The sequence below is a fragment of the Aspergillus luchuensis genome, chromosome 6 (genome assembly GCF_016861625.1).
Source record: "Aspergillus luchuensis IFO 4308 DNA, chromosome 6, nearly complete sequence".
NCBI classification, from domain to species: Eukaryota; Fungi; Ascomycota; class Eurotiomycetes; order Eurotiales; family Aspergillaceae; genus Aspergillus; species Aspergillus luchuensis.
In genome coordinates this window covers 2,291,416-2,314,442 of record NC_054854.1, presented here as the reverse complement: position 1 = coordinate 2,314,442, position 23,027 = coordinate 2,291,416, and the positions used below count along the sequence as shown (strand labels likewise).

The following is a 23,027-nucleotide window of genomic DNA, read 5'->3' as shown; positions in this document are numbered from 1 at the left end:
AAGCCAATATAGGATTTATGAAGGCGGGAATTCCGAGCATGGCATTATAGATAAGAAGGATGGAAGAATGTAAAGAAATCGGGGAACGAATATTGACCAGATCGGAAATGTTGTCGACAGGGAGTGTGTACGGCTTCAGGCCATAAACACAAAACAGAGATATATGCAACAATTGATAAGAACAGCACGGCACAATATATGGGACGAGAAAGTGTTGATTTATCAATAATTGGCCGCAAGCGTCGTCTGAGTCTTTAACCTGTCAATTTCATAAGGGATCATCGGAGGCACCGCCGACCACCGTCGACTGAGATCCAGCATTCTTGCCATATGGCCCACTCCACAGGGATAAGATCCAACGGCTCTCATTGGTTCTTTTACAAACAAGCCGTGGCAGCGGCCTCTTTCCGCGTCGGGTTGGCCAGTCAGTTGGCAGAAGTCGTAGCAAAAGTGGATCTCCCCTGTCGGAGGTTGGAAACCGGCTAATCGGACATCCGAAAAAAATATGTTGGTCGGCCCAAGTGCCCGCACCCGCGATAACATCATAGATAACTCTTTCCTGCACCTGGTCCAAAGAGGCCGATCCCGATCCTGTCTCATCGGCCTGATTTCGAACATGACTCACAATGAAAGAGACCGCCAAGGTTCAATACCGTAAAATCTTTTAACGACCCCTGCAAGCTGCGGCCGATGTCTTAGGCCCAGACTCAGCCGGTTCTGAGCATTGACGTAGAGAACCCATTTGCCGTGTTTGTAACTAGGCCCGCTAATCATTTGGATGACGAAGATGCAGGCGGCAGGTAGTATTCGGATTTGCAATAAAGTCCATCCTGTAAAGAAAACCGCATACACTGTCGATGACGAACACCCTGAGTTCGTACATGATCGTCAATTGAACAGGAATTGTCTTCAAAGGGAGGGCAGTGACAAGTATCAACCTGCGAGGCATATTGTTCCGCACTATAGCGTCTGAGCTCACTCTACATCGTACATATGTCCTTGAGAGACAGCGTTGCAGCGGCGATTTGCAGGGGTGTATGCCAGTCATCCAATCGGATGTGCAGCAACATACCGCAAGGTTGCAGTCGTGGCCGCGATTCGTCACGAGCTGTAAGGTTAACGCAGATCGGAGAGACGTATCTAACGCTCTTTTTAATCGGGGCAAAATGGAAAGGGAGCTTTGATCGCCCCAACTCTACACAGAGTTATGGATGCGCATGTGTAAGTGGAACTTCCATGGTTCTTGCTGTCCAAGGCTGCTGTACGCCACGTGTGCTTGCCACAGAGGTACCTTCAAACGCTGGACCGCCTCCGGCGCGGCTACTACCATCACTGTTTTGAATCGATTGTATCGAAGGGCCCGCACTGGCTGAAGTTGCGCCCTGACTAGGAACAGTATGCTGGGGGGCATAATGCCCACCAGTGACGTTGCCGTGGTTAGGAAAGAAGCTTTGGTTTGGAGCACCACATGTGGCGCAAGTAAACTCGATTTTGAAGTTGGTCAGAACGAATGGTGGGCTGGTAAGCTGCCCATCATTTGGTCGCGGTTGAGTCGGATTCTTTGGGCGCCCAGCGTCCGAAGGTGGTGCTGCATCAGGAGCAGGGACTGAATAAGGAGACTGCTGGGAACTTGCAGGGTGATGCAGGCTATGACCTAGGGGTGTCTGTTCTGGTGACAGGACCTCAGCCGGCGGCGCTGGTTGTGTGGGTTGCGCCTGGTGATGTACCTGAGGCGGCGGATGTACAGGTTGGCCGTGAAGTTGTGATGCCGAAATAGTTTGATCCCGGTGAACCTCATCTTGAGGTATGTTTTCCATGATGGTGGTTTGGAGAGTGTCTGTAATCCATCTTTGACTAGAGAGACTGCCGAAAGTCGAACTCTCCGCCTGACTCTCTAAAGGAGGCGGTTGGCTGTCCTGTCGGTCATCTCCACTAGAGTCATGAGTGTTGGTGCCCTCGCTCTGGTTTTGCGCTTCATGTTGCTGTAGGCGGATAAGAGCTCGTTGCGCTTGTCGCATTGAGATGTCATAGCCATGGTATCGCTTCACAGCGTCCACAACGTCTTGCGCCCTGATTTTGTTTTTCATGTCGAATAGTTTGGGGATTTCAGTCAGGAGGAACCGCACATGCGATGCCTCCGATCGAGCTGGTGTCTTCGAGGTTGAAGTGGCATTGCGACGACAACTGTGGCTGTCCTGGAGGCTGCTGATGTAAGTTGCATTCTTGTTCGCGCGGCACACAACACGAAAGTAGCAATTGTTCGAAGATCGACAGCCGATGACAACGCTTTTCTTGTTGCTTCTGGTCACTCGAAGCTCCCAGTGTTGTCTCACGGAAATACTTCGAACCAGTCCTTTAAATTCCTCCAGCGAGCTGAAACGTTGGCCCACGTGGAGCCCCGAGTACATCTCCGCCATCACGATGCAGAATGGTGTCGCGAGCGGAACATAAGCAGGTCGGTGTCGACAATGATTTCCATCAGTGAGGCGTTCTGACTCATGTGATTCTGAAGACAGCGACGAATTCCTTGGGCGATAAATTCGGCATTGTTTGGCGCGTAAATGCAAGATTTCTAATTCCCTATGACGATCCCAAGTCTGACAACCATAGCCAATCAGGGAAACATAGATAGAGCCGATCTGAACCGTGAGCCAATTGGAAGTTGAGCGACCAACAGCTTCGAAGTGAGAAGCAGCTGTAGGGATGACGACTGAGACCCTCCCAGGGTCCGTTGACCACCTGCCGCAGTGATTGACAAGTGAGATTGGAGAGGTGAGATGAGGAGAAGGAAGCGCAATGAATAGTAGTATCAGATCGGAAATAGGAGAGTGGACGCTGCCCGCATTAAATTGCGGGCGGGAGGAGCAGCTGAAGGTCGGCGTCCGCCTAGCGCGGATCCCCCGACCGCTCACATCGGCCCATCCGGCCTTTTTCCCTTTGAAGGCTTGCACCATCTTCACGCGGCCACCGAGAAGAGGAGAACGCGCGATCCATTTCGAATCCTCCCCGACGCAGATTTGCATTTCCCCTTGACAAATACCCTATTTTATTTTTACGACCATAATGACGTCTTACGGGTTATTGGATCAACCAGATGAAGGTCGAGTGGTTCTAGAAACACGCCCCCGTTCCTTACACCGTGCTAATGTAATGCCCTTCCAGATGGTCTCCACAAGTCGCGCCTCTTGAACGTCGAAGAAAAGCCTTTCAAGCGGATTTCAAAACGCCTCCTCAACAATGACTCCATCGTAGTGTCCAACGCAACGCTCCCTCCCACTCCTCCACCAGATGGTGCAGACGACGATGCGACAGCAGCTGCAGAGGCGGAGAAACAGAAACGGCTCGAGGAATGGCGCCATTTCCGTGAAGATGTTGCTTTGGATTTTGCCGCCTTCGAAGGCAGCATCGCGCGCATCCAGTTCCTCTTGACAAGTAATGAGAAGGAGCGCGAGCGCTATGCGACCGAGAAGCTTCGAATCCTTGATACAATGCAATCGGTGCGTGACAATACAGCAGAGCTGCGGGTACAGCTCGAGGAAGCCCAGCGTCTACTAGCATTGCGCAAAAGCTACGATGAATTGGCAGAGAAGATTACCAGCAACCGACTCTTGAAGCCGCGCGAAGATCAACAAGCCAATTTACAAAAACTACAGGCGGAAATCACGGAGCTGGAGAAAGAGAGTAAAGACTACGCACACACCTGGTCTGAACGGCGAGAACAGTTCGGTCGCATTGTTGAAGAAGGGATGCAACTCCGTCGGCTCATCCGTGACGAGAAGGAGGAGGTCGAGCGCAGAGAAGGCATGCAGGAGGAAGAAGATGGAGATGACGGGGATGTTCCCTCCAAGGGGAAATCCAGTGGAGCTAATACCCCTCGTCACGAGTCAGACAGTCTGACTCCTTCTCAACATGGCCATGATGATCTTGGGCGATCACCAGCAGGCTTGCAAGTGGAAAAGACGGGTACTGCCGGTGCGGTGTCACCTTTGCGACAAATGACTACGGTGGACAACGAGAATAAGATTACCCCCGATCAGGACACCTCAATGGAAGATGAGGGTGAGGTCCCCGAAGAGCTAGAAGAAGGGGAGGAAGTCCAGGATGACCGTGCAGACAAAATGGACACTACTTGATTATCGGAGAATTTTCTCTACCACACATTGAGCAAGGAGTTCGGTTGGTGGCGTTCGCATTAGGCTAACTATCACAATGCAACAATGGCTTTGCTTTTCTCAGGGGCAATTTATTGAATAATTTTCGTGCTGTGGATTAAGTACATGTGCCAGTAGATGGAAAAATGAGCTATCTCAGGCGATCTCCCGCTCCGCTGTTCGGGCTTTGGCGATAGCTTCCTTCGCAGCATTAATATGCTCGACATTACTTTCGGGGCCTTTCTTTCCTTCCTCAACCTAGCAATAAATTTAGAATCTTAGTCCTCCTGACAGCACAAGATAAATTGTACATAGTAGCATGTAGGAAATTTGTCACTCACCAGCAAACTATTGAGCTTGGCTATAGCATCCTCAATCTTCTGCTTCAATGTCGGGAGGACCTTTTTGGTTTCTTCGAGAGCCAGACGCTATCAAAACAATTGTCAGCGATCTCCTTTGTGCATATCGACCATACTAAGTTAGTTACTTACCTCCTGCCTCAATGTGTACTCTCTGTTCTCGTCATCGCCGCCCTCCTGGGACTCCAGCTTCTTAACTCTTTCCGTCTGCTCCTGCAGCTCACGGTGGTACGAAGCCTCTTCTTTGACCAGGCGCTCGACAGATGCCGTGGCGATCTCCAATTGAGAGCGAGGAGCCATGATGATCGACACTATTGAGCCGGAATTAGAGTCTATTGCACTTCTGCGGATAATAAGCCCTAGGACAATAGCATTTCTCCGTGCTGAACACAGAAATAATGAGATTGTGGCCTGACTCTAGCTCAATGACTCGAGGCGGGAAGCTTTAGGAGCTCCGACAGGTGCCAAACGAGACGTTGCCCAAAATGGCAAACAATCGTACTTTGTAGTAGTTGAACTTACCTGGACAGAACTTTTTGACTAGGCAGGTTTTGGGGGGGTAAGCAAATGTTTCCCAGATCAAGTGTGGAGAATATAGCTTAGGAGAGTGAAGGTGTTCTGAACTTGCTAGAGGAGTTTACTGCGCAATGCTGCTCTTGCTCGTCTGCCCCTCCGCGATGATGCTATAGAGGAGCAGTTTGCAGTGTTTGTCCGAGTGGAGAAGGTGGGACAGCACGTGACTTACAAGAAAGATGGATTGGGTAAATAAGGAAAGCAACCCGACCAGCGAGTAAATAGTTACAGCGTGCTACTTTACTATTCATCTATCTCCGGTTTGGACCGAAGAAGCGTGGAATCTGTCATCATGCATATTCAAGGGATATCTCGTCTGATCAGGACTAGCAACTCAAGGGGTATTCCATTAACTATTCAGCGAACATATGATCTAGCAATCTTTCTCCAACACGTCGTGTTATCTGGCACAGTGGTGGCATACTATTCATGGCAATAATGCAGTCTTCCTTGTCTTGATGGTGTGTCTGTGGCAATAAGAAGCATTCAGCAATCGCTACAATACGCGAGTCAATACATAGAAACATCCATCAATAGCATTCCTCGTGATGCAGGGAACTTCCTAGGGGTTTAGAAGAGTCTTAATTCAAAGGATGAGACTCTGTCTGAAGGGGCTTGCCGTTCAAATCCTTGGACTTTGGCATCTCAGCAAACCATGACGGTGGCGCTATCCCGGTCTGTTCATGGATTGTGCTCAAGATAGGAGGGAGGCCCTGCATAATATTTCGAATCGGTGCCATCGCATCTGGCGAACCGTTTCCATGGTCTATTCCTTTGTCAGAATTCGTGATAGATCTTCCAGTAGAAGACATGTCGGCAATACTAACCTCCTGTATTCCAAGTGGTGATCTTCGGCTGGAGGCCACTGATGGCACGACCATTTGCATCGGCCAACCTTTCATAAGTGCCAGACTCCAACATTCTGTACTGCAGGAACGCCTGAGGGCCACCGAGAACATCAACAAGCGCACCATATGCCTTTGCCATCTCGAGGATTCCTTCAGCTTCTCGCTTTTGAGTGTAGAAAGCTGCATCTGCGTCTTTGCTCTGGCGATAATCTATGGAGAAGTCAGCATTTGTCTGTCACTGAAGGTCATCGACAACTTACAGGTTGCGTCTGCTTCCATTTTACTTTTGTACAATTCTGCATCCGCCGCCTTCTGTTCCGTATAAAAGGCAGCGTCTGCCTCTTCCTGGGAAGACTCACGCTCAACCTTGCTTTTTGTGACCTGCTCGGCTCTGAGACGTTCCAACTCCGTCTCTGCGCGCTTGCTTTCCACTTGTTTCTGCAACTCAGCGTCTCTCATTTCCGTCTGACGCTGAGCTGCGATCTTGTTGAGTTGGACATCAGCATCCAGTTCAGTTTTGCGGTTCGTAAGCTCTGAATCTGCCTTGGCTTTCTCTGCCTTGCGCTTTGTTTCTAGAACAGCAGTGTCGGCATCAATCTTGGAAATCTCCTGCTTGGTTCTGCCCTTTTTCTCTGCCTCTCCAATTTCACCTTTCATTCGTGCCTCTGCAACATCAATCTTAGCTTGGTTGAGAGCTCCCTCGTGAGCCTTGCGACTCAGAAAAGCAAAATATTCGCTTCCAGGGGTATCTTGAAGCTCCTTTACATTGGCATTATAACTATGCTTTGTCAGAATTGATGATACCTCCATAACGGGCTTGAACTTACATTCTTAGACCAAATTGCTGAAGTTCATTTTGAACGTTCTCAATTACTTCCTCGGATGTCAGCAAAAACAGTGACCCAGCTAGTCAGCACATCGCCACTCACCTTTCGTCTTGAATATCTGTCTCTCTTTGAAGATCTCCTCCATGGACATGCTAGAAACAATCACTCGTGTCTCGCCTTCGATGATTCCTCGAACGATATCCTGGACATGGTTCTGCTTTGCTTTGCTATTCAGGTCCCTCTTTTGGGCAGGATCAGCTTCGTCTGTGCAGCCCGAAAGAAGCAGCGCATATTTCCTGAGTGCGCCCGGCTCATTGTCAGGGCCGATGGTAAACACTGCTGGCAGAGAAAACTGCAGCTTCTCGATTGTCATAGCCTGTAGGCTAAGCGAGAAATCATACGGTGCTACAGATATCCTCGAACACTACTCAAGAACATGTCAGCTATACTCTTGGCACTTCTCTGATTGAACCATACCCGCTGAAATGGCCACACAAATGCCTTCTTGCATACTTTGATGTCGTCAATCCCGGCTCCAGTGAGCACAAGATATTCGCTCGGTCGAGATATCGCGTACCTATAGCATGCATTCATAAGAGACAAGCTTCTACTTGCATTGACTTAGAGACTTACCACATGACTGCGGTTAGTGGAGGGTCGGATGATATTATAGATCAGTAAAAAATTGCTCTGAATGGTACTGTCGATCTTTCTTGCTCGAACGATCTTATGAAGTGCCGTATGCTAATCCTTGAGAATATGGCAGGAATTTGAGTCATGGCACGAGGACGTCTTTATATACCCCTGGTCTTTATATTACGCTATTACTACAACATCTATTCGAGGCTTCCAGGAACCGAGGACACCAAGGCGCAGTCATCCATCGCGCGTATGACTTTCATCATGAACTCTGTGTACGAGTTTACGAAGGGCAACTTCCACCCACCACGATAATCTTTATACCATCAGAGTAGTGATCAGTCTCCGGTCATCATTATAGTATGAGGCATAAAAAGCTATACAGAGCCTTGGCAGCGAGGCTATGCACTTTCCGCAACGCCCGATGGGACGCATTACTGGCCAAGCCCGCCTCACTTTTCAGTTAGGTAAACGGCAAGGCTGCGGAGATGTATTCCGGGAATGGCCCTATTCTGCAGGCGGATAATGCCACTATAACAAGGCTACTCGGCCTGAATTATAGGTCATTGCGAGCAAATGATGACGGGCCATTCCCGAAAAGGATAACCAAGCACGGTGAATGTCACATGGCGACTGCATATACAGGGGTCAACAACAGCCACATCCAGATGTAGCAGTTATAGCATCCAGCCCAACCAACATTACGTGGGCCTAATAATCTGAAGATAGTTTTTATTGTAGAACTCACTCTCCATTGTCCGCAATGAGAACGAATAACATCGTCCTGGGCGGTGAGCCTTTCACAGTCGGCAGAAACTGAGCTTCCGCCTGACTTGGCCTCAATGAACCAATGAGGTCATGACGAGACAGCTGTCCGCCCTGAGCCTGACGCAGGCGCATTTACCACGTACAAAGGCTCAATGGCCTTACGTTCATCTCATCCTGATCGCCGGTGACCATCTCACATGCCTTCGTCAGATGCCTCTCGCTTCTTCCTTATATCCGATATTCCTTCCATGCCACTTTTTTGGTTATTTTTTGGTGCCCATCCCGATAAACCACCATGCCGCCACCATCACTTTTGCAGCTCTGCACGGCGACTGCGATTAGGAACGTGAAACGTATGCAACGCCCAATCTCACCTTTAGAAGACCTCAACAGGGTACTAACAATCGACGCTTATACAGAGTTAAATGACATCGGCAACATTCCCTATGTACTTGCTCGTCCATTTCTAGTGAAAGTGGAGAGTCCTGAGAAACTGGTGAGTCTGTAGCGGAAATCCCCCGTCCATCGTCAATGCCCCCTTTGACTAACAGGCAAACTCACCCCACATTACAGAGAACTCTGGAGCTACAGTCTCCACATTTGATGCGAGATGACGAGGAACTCTGGCTAGAGTTCATCAAAAGAGATATCCCGCGATGGGACGAATACGATCTGCCTGAGAAACCCGATTGTTGGTATGACGTATATTGTGACCTCCGGGAACAAGTCCAACGGGCAGTGGAAGAGGATGCTGAAAAGCTGAAGATGGCTCTAGATGGCATCAGCTCGGAGCGTCAGGAGAAGAGTGCCAAGCTCGTTACCGACCGACGAATTATCGGTCTTCCCCGAGAGAGGCCGACCGCGAGGCAACGATATGCTTCATACGATCGGAGATTTGGCGGCTCACCAACGTCGTCATCCTCAATGCCCCCCTGGGCTTTTGGTAGGCCGAGGGAGACAAAGAAGAAGAATAGCATATTCACGGCGACGAAGAGGAATAACGTTCTTGCTGTGCCCACAAAGCACCTTAATAACAGAGCTACCCAGGTTAGACAGGCTCCGCGCTCTCTTATCGAAGACCATATACGTCCTGCTGAGCCCCCTGTCGCTCGACGCAAGGAGGCCCCAGCTCTGAGGGTGCCCGGTCGATCACGTCCCCAGATGAGTGCGCCCTCCGTGAGCCAGAATAGTCTGGAAGTTGGTCCCAGCTTGCGGGAAAGAGAGGCTCGTTTACGAGCAATAACCCAATCGCATAGCCCTGCCACATCCGATAGGCCTATGGCAGGAAGAAGTGCACAGACATCACAGCCAACGAGAGGCCCGTCCGGGTCTCTATCAGGGGCTGCGGCCAAGAAACAGACCTCCCAACCGCTCGGTAGCAGTACGACTAGCTCTCATCAGAAGTCTACCGTAGAGGACATACCAGCATCTCCGCCACAGCCACCCCGTCCGGCAGTGGTCCGCAAACGTCCTGCCCCGAACCTCTTCATTCAACCAAAGAAGAAGAAACTGAACTGATTGGACATATGCTGGTCCCAAGAATTCAACCTGCATTATTAGATACACAAATCACTCATAATATATAGGAATGGCGTTTAGTACTGGCGTGAGTCTGGCTCATCATTTCAGCTGATGGCGTTTTGCAAATGATACCACAGAAGGCGTTCTTTCGATCTCATATACCTGGATCTCGCAGGCTCAGGTCGGGTGCTATAATAGGCATTTTGCATCTTTCACTGGGGATCTCGCAACCTATATCGGTAGACTGCTGCGCAGCAATATGTTTGGCGAATTCGATGAAGTGCAACCTTGGTTTTCGAGCATATCATCCCTCTTCTCTATATCAATCATGTTTATACCCTCCTCTTATCACATACACAGGCTGCCCACACTCAGTCTTATATAAGAAACCAATCACATATATTAATTCCCATTCCAAATTCTTCACAATGGACAAACACATAACCGACTCCACTATTCCATTTCCATCTTCGGTAAATAAGAAAAAAAAATGTAAAGAACTGTCATTACTGCATTGTTGGTTTGTAGCTCATTAAAACCCCCCATCCAGCCCCAGGATCGAAACCTACATGCATGCTCATAGCCCCGAAACAAGAAACCAACGCTACAAAGCGTTCAGAATACCGGCCCTGAGGCATCATACAGATATCTTCCTCTTTACTCCATCCCCCTGCTGTCACACCACACATCACAAGCATCCACCACGCAGGGCAAGAACAAGGTGTAGCGTGGCACCACCTTCCAGGTTATATTCCGAAGCAGTCTTGTCGTCGGCCCTATGGTCACAGAAGACTCTCTATTAGCACTGGTGACCCATGACATAGCGATTATACACTCCCCAGCAGTAGGGACAGGGAAAAACGGGTGTGTGCGTACATCTGCTTTCCACCGAAAATCAATCGCTGCTGAACAGGAGGAATACCCTCTTTCTCTTCGACACGCTCCTTTATCCGGGAAACCTGCGTATTGTACTTGTTAGCTATCGATTGCGCGAAGAATGTATCAGTAACGTAGGTGGGTGACTGGTCGTGTGCAAAGCGGAGGTTATTGCAGCCCGGCTGGGTTTAGGCCCAGCTAGGCTAGCTAAACAATCACCACGCGCGGATGGACGAGATCGCAAAAAATAGGGATATGTCTGTGAATGGGTGCGTGTATGTAGGTACCTTGTAATCAGGCTCGATGTCCAACTCGATCTCCTTTCCGGTAAGGGTACGGACTCTGTCGAAGTTGACAACCGGTTAGCATTTGCTATCGCGACAGAAGGGAGGCTATCTGCGTCATGGGGGGCGGAGGACAACAAACTCACTTGATCAACATTTTTGAGGTAAGATAGATAGCGACTGTAAAGGTATTCGTAAGAGTTTAGGTTGCTATAGTAGAGGAAATAATAAGAACGAGTAATTTCAAGGAACAAGACGCTCTAATATATTAGTAGCGAAGAGAACGACGATGGTGGTGGTAGTGGAGGTGGTTGTTGACTGGGCTCAGTCTGGTGACGGAAAGCTTCGGCGGGGTTTTTGGTGGGGCATCAAAATAACTACGGAGTAAGCCGCTTCGAAGTAACTAACTACGTACTACTTCGCCCCGGCTGGGATGAATGTCGGTGTTTGGGTTGTATGAGAGGGTATAGTAGTTGATATGGTTTTGTTGGATTGTATTGAGTAATTGTGATTTACTTGTATTTGTCAAGTTGCAGGTACTCTGCGCTAATTGTTCAGAATATGCTTTGACTGCTTGTAATGGTCTCAATGTATCCTTAACGGGACTGGGATATATATAGCACCAGCCCTTGGCGATCTGTTCAATCTTACTCAAACATCCCTCGATTACCACCATTCTACGAAATTGCTCAAAAAGCACACTGTCAATAGGCGCCACATCCTGCACCATGGGAAATACTGTCGAAGAAGCCAATCCATTTGACGTTCTCATTGCAGAATGTCAAGATGACCCAGTACAACTCCCAACAGCTCTTTTAAGAACAACATTCCTGACAAACCGATCACAGGAACAAATCCAAGCTCGATATGAAGCTCACCGGTCCATCCGCAATGTCCAATACAGAGAAAAGCTCCTCAGCCCCGATTTCAAAGGTTGGCAGGTTGACGATATCCTGAAAAAGTTGCATGCAAGCGCCAACGGCGAAACACTGCCTTTTGTCGATCCTCGGCATAACCTCACACTATACGCTCGACCCCCGCAGCATATCCGGGACTTGGTCGCTGAGGTCCAACAGGCCGTTCGAGAAATTGCCCCAAGTTAGTTCTATCTTGCCTTTGCGGGGCACTCTCTGTATCCCCTGTGCTGTATCGCCTGGTTCAACTGATCGGTTCCATTTCACCTTTTTGCTAGGCATATGGTTCACACCCCCAGAACAATTGCATATGACTACATTAGAGATCGCCAGCTGTCGACCTGAGCCGGAGGTTGAAGGATTGGTTTCTCATCTCCAGGGTAGTGGCGTCGTGCCGAAGCTGGTGGATTTTCTATTTCATCATCGAACACGGCTGGTTAAGCCTATGATCAGTTACGATGCAACTGCCATGGCGCTGAGTTTTGTCCCTGCTGCTGGAGAAGAGACTACAACTGCCCACAATGTGGACGGCGATGGATACACTTATCACCATCTGCGACGTGATGCTTCGAGTATTGTCACAGCGACGGGATTACAGATGAAACCGAGGTATATTGCACTATCAGCACATATTACGATTGCGCGGTTCATCACCCGGGACGGATTTGTGATAGACAACCCCAATGAAGCGGAAGACGAAGCGGTGGACCATGCGCGGGTGGCCGCACTGGTAGAGAGGGTGGAGAAGATTAATGAGATGCTCCGGACGAAATACTGGTTTCAAGGAGACGGAGCCATCTCTGGGAAAGGGGAATGGCTTGTCGGACAGGAGAAAGGGTTGGAATTTTGTAAAGGAACGTCTTTCTACGGCGGAGGAAAAGCCGTTGTTGCCGGCAAAGGCTTTCAGTAAAGGGTCTCTGATTAGCAACAACCCAGTATGAATAACCTAGACAGTGGGTGAGCGAATGAATACGATTCGATAGATAACTATGGGGATGGTATGGGTCTTTGCCTGAGGCAACCACTAACCACGGGCGGTCTTGGCGGGTGGCACACAAACGCGGTTAGGCCGCACCCTAAGCGAACGAAATCCCACAACACACGGCCAGCCCAACTCGATCCTCCCGACAAGAGACTATCAACGACCACCAAGTTCGCGATCCGGCCAAGTCAGTCAAAATGGTAAGGATATTGTTCTGATCGTTCATCAGTCTTATTTCCGTGTTCCTGGGCGTCGGAGAAGTGTTTTCGGTCAATCGACATACTACCAGATGGGACGACATACGGCACTCTTTTTCCACGGCGAACCGAGATGAAAAGCGGCACTATACGAAGCGCAACGATCGAAGCTGCAAAACGAAAAATCCTGAGCTGTCAACATAAATGCAAAAATGGTTGAAGAGATGGAATTTTCGACCGGGGAAATGCCCCGCGATTAATTGTGGGATGAAGTGTGAGATGTTGAGTGCGACCGAAACCATTGAAAAATCGAATTGCTCTTGAGTGACGACACCCTTGCTATATCAGCATCTGCTTTTTTCTCTCTTCTTCGAACAAATACCATCACCACCGTGAAACACCATCTCCGACGACGAGGAACTCAGGAACAGACTGCGGATGTTCTATAATACCATCCTACCACAGCAGGGGCTGATCAAACTTCTCTCGCTTTCAGGTCAACGTTCCGAAAACCCGCCGGACGTACTGCAAGTCCAAGGAGTGCCACAAGCACACCCAGCACAAGGTCACCCAGTACAAGGCTGGAAAGGTGAACACTGCCCAAGCAACCGAGCCTACCGCGCGACCTATGCTGATGCAATCATGATTCTCTACAGGCCTCCCTGTTCGCCCAGGGTAAGCGTCGTTACGACCGGAAGCAGAGCGGTTATGGTGGTCAGACCAAGCCCGTCTTCCACAAGAAGGCCAAGACCACCAAGAAGATCGTTCTCCGTCTTGAGTGCACTGCTTGCAAGACCAAGAAGCAGCTTTCTCTGAAGCGCTGCAAGCACTTCGAGCTTGGGTACGTTCACATGCTCAGTATACGATCGATGGGTGATGCTAACCACATCTTTTTCTCTCTCAACAGTGGTGACAAGAAGACCAAGGGTGCTGCTCTTGTCTTCTAAATTTGCGGTTTTCTTGTTCGGCTCTGGGTTTCATGCATTGCACAGACCGCAATGCTGCGGCGGCGGCTATGACATCGGCAATGGAAGATGGAATAGGATCTCATATTCAAGAAAAAAATGAAAGAATATATGACTCCTAGTTGATGAGTCTCTTGACGAACTATTGTGCTGCTTCGTGGTGTAGGGAGTGTAGAGAAGATGTATTTCCCTGAAATTAACGTGACGTAGAGCACTATAACCCGGCTGCGCCTTATCTTGATATCGTCAAGGGTTCTTGCCTTACCAACAGCGTTATCATCTACCACGACTCATGTTCCCACACCAGTGTCCGATAAGACGCGCTAAACTACTCCGAGATTATAGTATGTCCAGAAAATATTGGACGCACCAAAGCGTTAGTACCATTTACTTAGCATACATCTTCACGGCACGAGGCAAATTGACGTAGATCCAACACCAATGTTCGATTTATCTAAATTAGCCAATCATACTCATGTCAAAAGTCTGGCCTAATCTGCGATATATTGTAACGGTTCTGTATAGCCTCCACATGTGATGGATATACACTAAGATTTATTCGGGCTTGTCAACTACTCTGCGGCAATAATGGCAACTGTCTGGGATAACTTAAGCCCATATATTCCACCAAGACGAATAAAGACACATTCGAGCCATCTCATTAGTTGCTAGCTAACTACGTACGTGATGAAAAGGGCACTACCGCTATGCAGTTCTGCAACCAGCGGGTGCGGCGGTCAGTGAACCAGTTTTCTGCCGCCAAGCCAAGAAAAAAAGAACAGTTTCGCAACTGAGTTTTCTGGGACTGTAATTTCTTAAATCCGCTTAAACCCGGGGTTTTTGGAACGAGGTTCGCTAGGTTCTGCCGTTTGAGGCGGTATAGGAAGCGGTGAGATATTGGTTCTTCAATGGTTCCTTGGGGTACGGAGTACGGTGATGGGATTGATTGTAGGACCTCGAGGCTCATTGATCAGAAGAACGCAGGCTTAAACTACTCTGTAAGTTGTTTGGTATCTCAATTCTAGTTGACGGGGAGGTATTCTGCGGAATGTGCCGTGATCAAGGTCTTCAATATGGCATGAACACAACACGTAGCTAGCTAGCTCCTCTGGCAAATAATACCACCTCACTTCCTTCCTCCATGGAGTACAACACAACACACAGCCACTACGCCATACCAATATTGACCTTGGGAGAATTCCATGGTTGGACTTTTGCTTAATTGCTTCTCCGTACTAGACAGTAATCGGATGACAGTGTTTTCACAAACCAGACTCCCACTCTAGCTTAGGTACTAAATTCTATTCAACTGTACAACACTTCTTCTCCAACCAGTCGGACAAGCCGACCAAATTGATGAAAAAGGGTGTTCGCGTCGATCGGGGGTAGTGTAAGCCCGATGACACTGTGTAGCAAGACATGCGCAAGCACAGAGGTCCCGCCACGGGGTGCAAAAATAAGATTAATCAATGTTGTGTTCCTTAGAACACTTTCAGAGATTAAACTGAAAAGAACAGATACTACACTTGATCTAAGCCAAAAGGCAAAGAGAGCTGGAGAAGAAAAGAAGAAAATGTCTAAAGAGAGGGCGGGTGCAGCGAGACTTTATACCCTGGCGGCTTGGGCGGAATGGCGCTAGTGTGACTAGTGTCGATTAAGCGAGGAATTTGCCGGGTGTTGTGTAGTGGGAAGCGAGTCCTTCCGCTTTGGGGTTAGTGGATTGGTGCCTGTTTGTCCAGGCTGTCAAGGGGTTTGCGGAGTATACTGGCGAGATGTTTCTGACTGTCCCCTTACCTACTTTGATTGTTGCATCGATTTTAGGGTGGTTAGGTCTCCATGGAATTAAAGCTGTGACATACTATCAGTCTAGACTTGCCATACAGTGGGCATGAAGCGGGTATGTCTTCACTGGTAGTAGTACCACTACTAATCTTATAGCTGTGTGAGATATATATTATATGGTGCATCTAATCATGGTCACAATACTAGTGCTGTAAATATACGTAGGCTTAGAAAAGTGGCATGATGGCTGCAGTAGTGTTATCGATCTCGGAGATTAGACAAAATCCAGCCTAGCACGATCTACTCTCTACCCTTGTACATGAGTTTTCTACTATTCATGTGTTGTTTCCATGTACATTTGGCTGCAGAGGGGGGAGTAACCAATTGCGGAGAGTCACAAGACGACGGGCTTTTGGACATTTCGAATATTGGAAAAGATCTCCCCTTTCCCTTCCCGTAGTCACTTTAGTTCGCACTTTCTTTGGAACATTTCTCCAATTGCTCAAGCGTTTTTTTGCGTGATTGTCGCACCAGTCTTTGCTCTAACCGCGTTCAAAAGTATGCCGCATGGATCAAGCTCACTCCAACCATTCTTCCGGCCGATAGAAGAGACAAATCAATGATGCGAAGAGGCCTGTCTTAAGAGGTCACCCCCACGCCTATCCCGGACCTAAACCATCTACTACTAAATCCCCCAGACTTAAATGCGGGGAAACCCCAGTGCTTGAACTCTTAGCCCCACATAATACGGCCCTCACAACTCCATGATCTGGTCTCCCCTACCAAGTCTTTGTACTTCATGCGCCCTTCGGTCGGTCATACTCCGAGCGGCTGCTATCATGACGCACCCTCGGCTGAATGCTCATTGGCACGGCCTGCTTGACGTAGGACAGCCAGCGTTATGTTAAGATGGCGCTTTTCCCTTGCAGAGGGATCATCGATATGTGATCTCTAACCGTCCTTCTTCTTCCACCTGCGCCCCGCGATTGTCAAGATGGCTGCGTGGTTTACGATTGGCGTTGCGTTGTTTGCTGCAATCGGAACCTTTCTTTTCGTGAGTACCATCTTTACTCAGGTGATTGCTCTATCTGTCTTGAGCCCCGGCTGAAAGACTCATACGTAGGGATTCGATACGGGCATCGCTACGACAAGTAAGAATAGCAAATGGTCACTCTGCGGTTATTTACTGACAAAACTAGCAATCGCTCATCAAAGCTGGATAAACTACATGAACAACCCTTCCAATGGCCTCACCGGTGCTGTATGTCTACGATCATCGCTTTTCGCTGAAAATAGAGCTGAGAAGGTCTAGGTTGTCTCAGTTTACATTGCCGGCGAAGCAGTCGGCGCACTCACTCAGACTGCGGTCGGAGATAAACTTGGACGTCTTCGATTTATGGAGCTACTGTGTGTAGTCGTCACAATTGGTACAGTCATTCAGACAGCTTCAGTCAATATCGGAATGTTCCTTGCTGGGCGTGCGTTAGCTGGCTATGCAGTCGGGTGAGTTTTCTTCACTATGGGAAGAAAACTACTTTGAAGCATAGCTAATTATACCGTACCTGCTTAGTGGTCTTGTCGCTACGGTTCCCATATATTTGAGCGAAATCTCAGACCCTCGCTATCGCGGCCTGATCGGTGGCATTTCAGGGTGCGGCATCTCCTTCGGAACGATGGCCTCCAATTGGATTGGATATGCTTGCAGCTATGCGCCTTATGGACCAGTTCAGTGGAGACTTCCTCTTGGCATACAAGTGCCTTGGGGTGTCATCATGTTCTTTGGACTGATCACCTTTATGCCCGACTCTCCGCGCCATCTGATCCGTAAAGGGAAAGTTGAACAGGCGCAGGTCCAGTATAAGAGGATCCGTCGAGGTGTGCCTGCGGATGAACTCCAGCAGGAGTTTGCCGCGATGGTGGCGCAAATTGAATATGAGAAGGAGCGAGAAATAACTTCCTACAAGGATATATTCAGACTGTTTAGACGCCGTGCATTAGTGTAAGTCGTTCACAAGTCTGACCAAAGTGTACCTGCTCTGATACGCCCATAGATCGATTACTGTGCAGACCATGACCAGTCTTACTGGTGTGAATGTGATACAAGTGAGTGACCCCTACAATCCGCATTAAGGACAAGATGGATTCTAACCATTATTCAGTACTATCAAAGTTAGTATCGCATCTTAGTCCCCATTCTCCCCCTATTTCGGTGCCTTTATTCGATACTCACAGCCAACAGCAACTCTATACAAATCCCTCGGAATAGACTCGCATACTATCCTTGCACTAGCCGCTGTATACGGCACAGTGGCATTCATCTTCAACTGCCTCACAACCAAATACCTAACCGACCAATGGGGTCGCCGGAAGTACATCACCCACCAGCTAAATCGGCCATATTACATATCTAACAAAATACAGAATGCTTCTATCCGGCTTGGGCGGAATCATTATCGTTGAGATCTACGCAGCCGTCATGCAACGCGAGTTCCAAAACACCGACAACCGAGTCGGAAAAGGCTTTGCCATTCTGGGAATCTATCTCTTCGTGGTAGCATACTGTACGTCCCCAAATATTTCCCCCCAACTCAACACATAAAGATGAAACTAACACAGAATACCCCGGAAACAAAACAGACGGCATGCTCAACAGCACAACCTGGCTTTACGGCGCAGAAGTCCTCCCCATAGCCCTCCGGAGCAAAGTAATGGGTCTAGCCGCAGCATCACACTTCATCGTCAACGTAGCCAGTTAGTCAAAACTTCATCCCATACATCCATCCCCTTACTCCCCCCAAACCCACATCACCCGCACACCATCAATATCAAAGTATTAATACTAACCAATCACAAATTGACAGTCACCGAAGCCGGCCCCAGTGCATTCGCCAACATCGGCGAAAATTACTATTACGTTTTCGTAGCATGCACTGTCTTCTTCTTTACTGTGGCTTATTTTTACTTCCCGTGAGTGGATCTTTCGCCTCTTATCTTCAAAGGCTGTGGGCTAATTTGAACCACTCTGGGTACTAGTGAAACGAAGCAGCGCACACTCGAAGAGATTGCGGCATCCTTTGGAGATAAGGTCATTACATCAGACAAACGGGGTGATGGTGAGGATGAGGATCCAGATGCGAAATGTAATTCTGAACGTGTTGAGGTGGTGTATGATGAGAGGGCCTGATTGATTTCCCACTTGGCTGATAGGAGAATGGGGGTTGGTTTGATCGTTAGACATGCAGGTATTGTTATACTGGGACTTGGTGGGGTTTACGACGATATTGATACTACGTTTTGTAAGTTGGTAATAAGAATATCATTAGTAGCCGAAATAAATGACCGCCTCTACTATATTGCGAAATTCTATTAGGTAATATTATCAGAGTTCGTTATGTTCTTTTCGTTGGTTACCGTAAAGGGTGTCTGGAAGCAGCTCTGCCCATAGCCATTTGATGTCGGGGCTAGTCGGCTGTTTACCCGAGAATCGTGTCATTAACCATCCTGAGACATGAAATATGCATGTCACGTTATGCTCGCTGTCTAGAGATAGGCGGCGCGCTTATCGTTTGATTCGCAGCTGAAAGACACAGCCAGGCGGTGGCGTATCTTCCAAATCGTGTATGAGTCATAGACACGCTCGTACCTCCCGTTGTAGGTCGTTGCATGTTCAGCAAGGTGCCTCAGGCGGCCTGAGTCATGTTGCTGTATCTTATGGCTCCTTGAGCGATATTAGGCAGCACAGAGAATGAGCAACATTTGATCTGTCGCATCATGGTTTGTGTAATGTGTGTCTGTCTGCTCTGGTGCCTACCCTCGTTCAAAAAGGAACTTCCAACCGTCCCAATAAACAGACGTGGGACTGACCCAACTCTGAGGTTGGAGCTGGGCAAAGAGCGGCTCCATGATGTACTCGGGAGCTATGGGCGACAGGTCCTGCGTAAGGTCACTTGGGGAGCTTATGAGACCCGTGTTTGGGTCTACAGTTAAGACTGCTTGTTGGCCTCTGGTGCAGGCCATGTCACTAGGAATTTGTGTCCCATTAGCTAAAATATCCCTTGGAGGGGCTGAGCTAGTGTAGGACACTAGAACCCCCATGAACGAAAGAAGTACTCACATGAGCCGACGCAGGACAGGGACCGCTTTGCTGCAGAAATTGCTGCGATTTGATAGAGCAGCAAACACGTCCATTGACTTCCAGAGCATATCTTTTATCTCGACAAATTCAAATTGACTCTCAGGATACATCAATGCCACTGACAAGACTACAGCTGCGTGGAAAGCATGGAAGCTTCCAAGCCCACAGTTGTACCATTTGTATGAGGCGAACTGGGGCGACTCATGGAGCGAGTGATAGATTGAGAGAGATGCCTTTGCAGAAGCCACACATTTCGTTCTCGCGGCGTACGTTTCTGGTGTAAATTCACCCTGGAGGTAGCAGCAGAGACCTGGTCGAAGTAGAAGCAAAAGTAGCTGGTGGATATAGCTATAAAGGATATTGAGATTGGCGACATGATGTACTGGCAGAGGCTCAAGGTTGGGGTTAACCTGATATCGCCTGTCACAGATCTCATGAACGGCCAAAACCTGCGCCTCAAGTTGAGAGAGGCTGAACTTGGGACAGAAGCTAAAAAGTGTCTGACAGATCATAGATAAGACCCTGTCCAATCGAAACTCAAGCAGGAAATACGTCATTTGCGTTGGACGGGTCGATTGCTCAGATAAAGACCCCGTGAGTAGGTCCACGTCGTTGATTTCCAAGGGAGGCTTCACACCTTGAGAGGGGATGTGATGGCCAAGATGGCCAAATACTGAATTCTGAGTAGTATAAAGCATGGTTACTCCTGCCCAAGCTCGTCTGCGCTCTTCACGCTCAATAGGCCCAAGCGGGAATCGATCTGGGTCAACATGACAGCCCATGGATATGGCGACATGATGTGTGAAGCCTAAAAGAGTCCAGGTAGGAAGCCCCCGGTGAACACGGGCATAGTTTATCAGGATAAGTGATTGGAGAGAATTGATGGAGTGACGAGAGAGGACATCATCTGCGGCCAGACAGCGCAGTGAGGCAGATCGATACCGCGATGATAGGATTTTAATGTTACGGGTGACAGTCTTCTCCCGCCCTAAATCGGAAAGTAACGGCTCGTCATCCTCGAGCGCTGTGACGGCAATTCCCAGAATGGCAAACAGTAGCGCGATCCATGCTGTTGTGACGCTGCTGGAATCATGACAAAACTGTTGGTATTCGGCCTCAAATGTCAGGTCATGCAGAATATGAAACATCTAGGTCTCGTATTAGTAGTGATACTATAGGTGAAACAGGCTTTGTGAGGATAAAACTCAAGCAATGGTTCAACATACTGGAGAGAATACTTGAAAGTAGACATTCTTCAACGCATCGCAATACCGACGTGGCGGCAGAATAGCAACCAGCTCTTCCCTGGAAACAGAGTTTTTCGCCAACGGGATTTGAAGGTCGTCGCTCTCATCTGGTATTTCACTATCTACACTGGGAAGTGAAGAGCCTGTACCGGTAGGACTCAGTTGAAGTTGGTTGGCATGGGTCGCGAATGGTAGATACCGAACGTATCCAGATGCAAAGCTCTGAAGAGTGCCAACGTTATTAACAAGGGGCTTCTCAGATTGCTAGGCTTTACCTCGACACCTCTATCGGACTCAAGGAAGCTGCCCGTAGCACTAGGGGAATTTTGCGGGGACACAGAGGCACTTGAGTGTGATTGCGCCTGTCTCTGAAGTAGCTCTTCCAGGTCGCGGATCCGTGCGAGCAGATGTGTCTGCCCTGCCGACTCTGCTGTTAAGGCATGCTCGGAGGACAGCCTGGGCTGACCTAGGTATATGCAATCCTCAGCGCCCAATCCTCGACGAACACAGGTCTGGCACGGACGCCCGTCACGAGAGCAGCGTATCTTTCTCGAGCGACATGCTTGGCAACTTATGGGTATTCGTTTGCTGCTTGAGCGACTTGAGGTGGCCATGCTGATTAGGAGTGCTGGGCGGACGAGAATCAAGAGCAAATTTGGGTTTTAGAGGCTCAGTTAGCCTCCACTATGTTGGATAAGGTTGGCGGGTGCGGTAAATAGGCAACGGAGGATAGCTGTCGACCCAGCCGCAGGGAATGAGGTCCAGTGAAACCGACTTGGTAAGGCTTGAGATGACTGGAAGGAAAAAAGATCATAGGCACAGAAGTCTTTAAGGGTACCTGGCGCGTACCTGGAGCTCTTTTAAACCGAATAATGCCTATCACAGATCTGCAAAGAATAAGAATGCATTGGGGGCCGACTGAGAGGCAGGCACTATGCCAGAGCCTTTACCCCCAGTATGGGTCCCTTGGCGCATGTTTTTCTTTTTCTCTGTCTCTATTTCATTAATTTTCTGCAAGCATGCACCGGCGTCATTCCAGATAACCAAAAAGGGATCTAGCGACTGCAAAGGATTGCTCGAGCCAGAATAGCTGCGTCGCAGCATTTGAGATCTCTTTCCGATTTAGTTAGAGTGCATCATGCATTTAATTTGCATATCCCGTCTCTTTGGCCAGAGAGTGCATCAATTGAAGGCACTAGGGGCAAATTCTGACGCATGGAACTCTTCCAGAAACATACCGAATGTGAGCTAGTCACCGCGTGAGTGGATTTTACGAGATCCCTGTCATTCTGGGCCCGACGAGGAGACCTGTCGCAAGGGGCTGAGACGGATCGAGGATCGCAATGACGTTCCCCGGTACTCGGGTCTGTGGTATTAGTGGGTCCTAGGCTGAAGGCCGAACCTATTAGTTTCTCCCAATTGCTGCTTGTGGCCCGTCCAAACTCGCGTGGGATATAGCGGCTGAGGCTAAAGGGATCAGGAGACGTCACCGCCACGCAGAGAACTGCAAGAGGGCGTATGGATTCCACACACACCGTCTCAAGAAAATTAGTTGCTCCGCTTGCTCTTCCTCGGGGTAGCCTGCCGGAAATCAACGAGTGTGGCGATTTGGCCCACGCTTCGACTACTCATCGCATGGCAACGGACGATCCGTCTGTGCGCATCGAAGATAGGCACCACTTGTAGAAAAGTTTGCCTTGATCTCCAGGGGCTATTCCTTAGCTTGTTCAATTGATCGAACCGGAAGAGGCACGCGGGCGAATCCAAAAGCAATACTATGAGATAACGCCGTGCAACAGAACCCATGTGGGCTAGATGGACCCCAGCATCAGAAGCTGGGGGTCAAAGCGCAAGAAGACCGCTTACAGATGGGGGCTTTTAGTGGGTTTTCATAAAAAGCCTCCGGGCACGCAAGTTAACTAAAGCCAACTGGATGCAGGGATTATCGTCGAGATAGTC

General features: G+C 48.9%; 9 protein-coding genes across 9 annotated transcripts; 5 read left to right on the top strand and 4 right to left on the bottom strand.

Annotated features, from left to right (window-relative positions):
• Nucleotides 1-1,205: 1,205 nt before the first annotated feature.
• AKAW2_60769S (uncharacterized protein) lies at nt 1,206-3,023 on the bottom strand (the record flags this gene model as incomplete). The annotated part of the gene is made up of 1 exon (XM_041692931.1): nt 1,206-3,023. One exon carries the CDS (start codon nt 3,021-3,023, stop codon nt 1,206-1,208), a length of 1,818 nt encoding a protein of 605 aa, XP_041546267.1.
• A 40-nt stretch (nt 3,024-3,063) lies between these two features.
• On the top strand, nt 3,064-4,133 carry AKAW2_60768A (uncharacterized protein; the record flags this gene model as incomplete). Its single annotated transcript, XM_041692930.1, has 2 exons — nt 3,064-3,100; nt 3,163-4,133. The coding sequence occupies 2 exons, from the start codon at nt 3,064-3,066 to the stop codon at nt 4,131-4,133; spliced, it is 1,008 nt and encodes a 335-aa protein (XP_041546266.1).
• Nucleotides 4,134-4,307: 174 nt separating this feature from the next.
• Nucleotides 4,308-4,810, bottom strand: AKAW2_60767S (putative tubulin-specific chaperone Rbl2; the record flags this gene model as incomplete). Its single annotated transcript, XM_041692929.1, has 3 exons — nt 4,308-4,409; nt 4,493-4,579; nt 4,643-4,810. The coding sequence occupies 3 exons, from the start codon at nt 4,808-4,810 to the stop codon at nt 4,308-4,310; spliced, it is 357 nt and encodes a 118-aa protein (XP_041546265.1).
• Nucleotides 4,811-5,664: 854 nt separating this feature from the next.
• On the bottom strand, nt 5,665-7,396 carry AKAW2_60766S (flotillin domain protein; the record flags this gene model as incomplete). Its single annotated transcript, XM_041692928.1, has 7 exons — nt 5,665-5,849; nt 5,911-6,141; nt 6,192-6,709; nt 6,759-6,804; nt 6,861-7,182; nt 7,236-7,335; nt 7,392-7,396. 7 exons carry the CDS (start codon nt 7,394-7,396, stop codon nt 5,665-5,667), a joined length of 1,407 nt encoding a protein of 468 aa, XP_041546264.1.
• Nucleotides 7,397-8,460: 1,064 nt separating this feature from the next.
• On the top strand, nt 8,461-9,683 carry AKAW2_60765A (elongin A domain-containing protein; the record flags this gene model as incomplete). The annotated part of the gene is made up of 3 exons (XM_041692927.1): nt 8,461-8,518; nt 8,585-8,661; nt 8,739-9,683. 3 exons carry the CDS (start codon nt 8,461-8,463, stop codon nt 9,681-9,683), a joined length of 1,080 nt encoding a protein of 359 aa, XP_041546263.1.
• Nucleotides 9,684-11,812: 2,129 nt separating this feature from the next.
• Nucleotides 11,813-12,670, top strand: AKAW2_60764A (uncharacterized protein; the record flags this gene model as incomplete). The annotated part of the gene is made up of 1 exon (XM_041692926.1): nt 11,813-12,670. One exon carries the CDS (start codon nt 11,813-11,815, stop codon nt 12,668-12,670), a length of 858 nt encoding a protein of 285 aa, XP_041546262.1.
• Nucleotides 12,671-12,939: 269 nt separating this feature from the next.
• RPL44 (60S ribosomal protein eL42) lies at nt 12,940-13,886 on the top strand (the record flags this gene model as incomplete). Its single annotated transcript, XM_041692925.1, has 4 exons — nt 12,940-12,942; nt 13,436-13,528; nt 13,596-13,780; nt 13,847-13,886. 4 exons carry the CDS (start codon nt 12,940-12,942, stop codon nt 13,884-13,886), a joined length of 321 nt encoding a protein of 106 aa, XP_041546261.1.
• Nucleotides 13,887-16,680: 2,794 nt separating this feature from the next.
• On the top strand, nt 16,681-18,870 carry hxt8 (putative MFS monosaccharide transporter (Hxt8); the record flags this gene model as incomplete). Its single annotated transcript, XM_041692924.1, has 12 exons — nt 16,681-16,740; nt 16,810-16,837; nt 16,886-16,947; nt 16,999-17,189; nt 17,257-17,685; nt 17,738-17,789; nt 17,846-17,855; nt 17,926-18,055; nt 18,108-18,247; nt 18,324-18,437; nt 18,548-18,653; nt 18,720-18,870. The coding sequence occupies 12 exons, from the start codon at nt 16,681-16,683 to the stop codon at nt 18,868-18,870; spliced, it is 1,473 nt and encodes a 490-aa protein (XP_041546260.1).
• Nucleotides 18,871-19,493: 623 nt separating this feature from the next.
• On the bottom strand, nt 19,494-20,969 carry AKAW2_60761S (fungal specific transcription factor domain-containing protein; the record flags this gene model as incomplete). The annotated part of the gene is made up of 2 exons (XM_041692922.1): nt 19,494-19,707; nt 19,801-20,969. 2 exons carry the CDS (start codon nt 20,967-20,969, stop codon nt 19,494-19,496), a joined length of 1,383 nt encoding a protein of 460 aa, XP_041546259.1.
• Nucleotides 20,970-23,027: the final 2,058 nt, after the last annotated feature.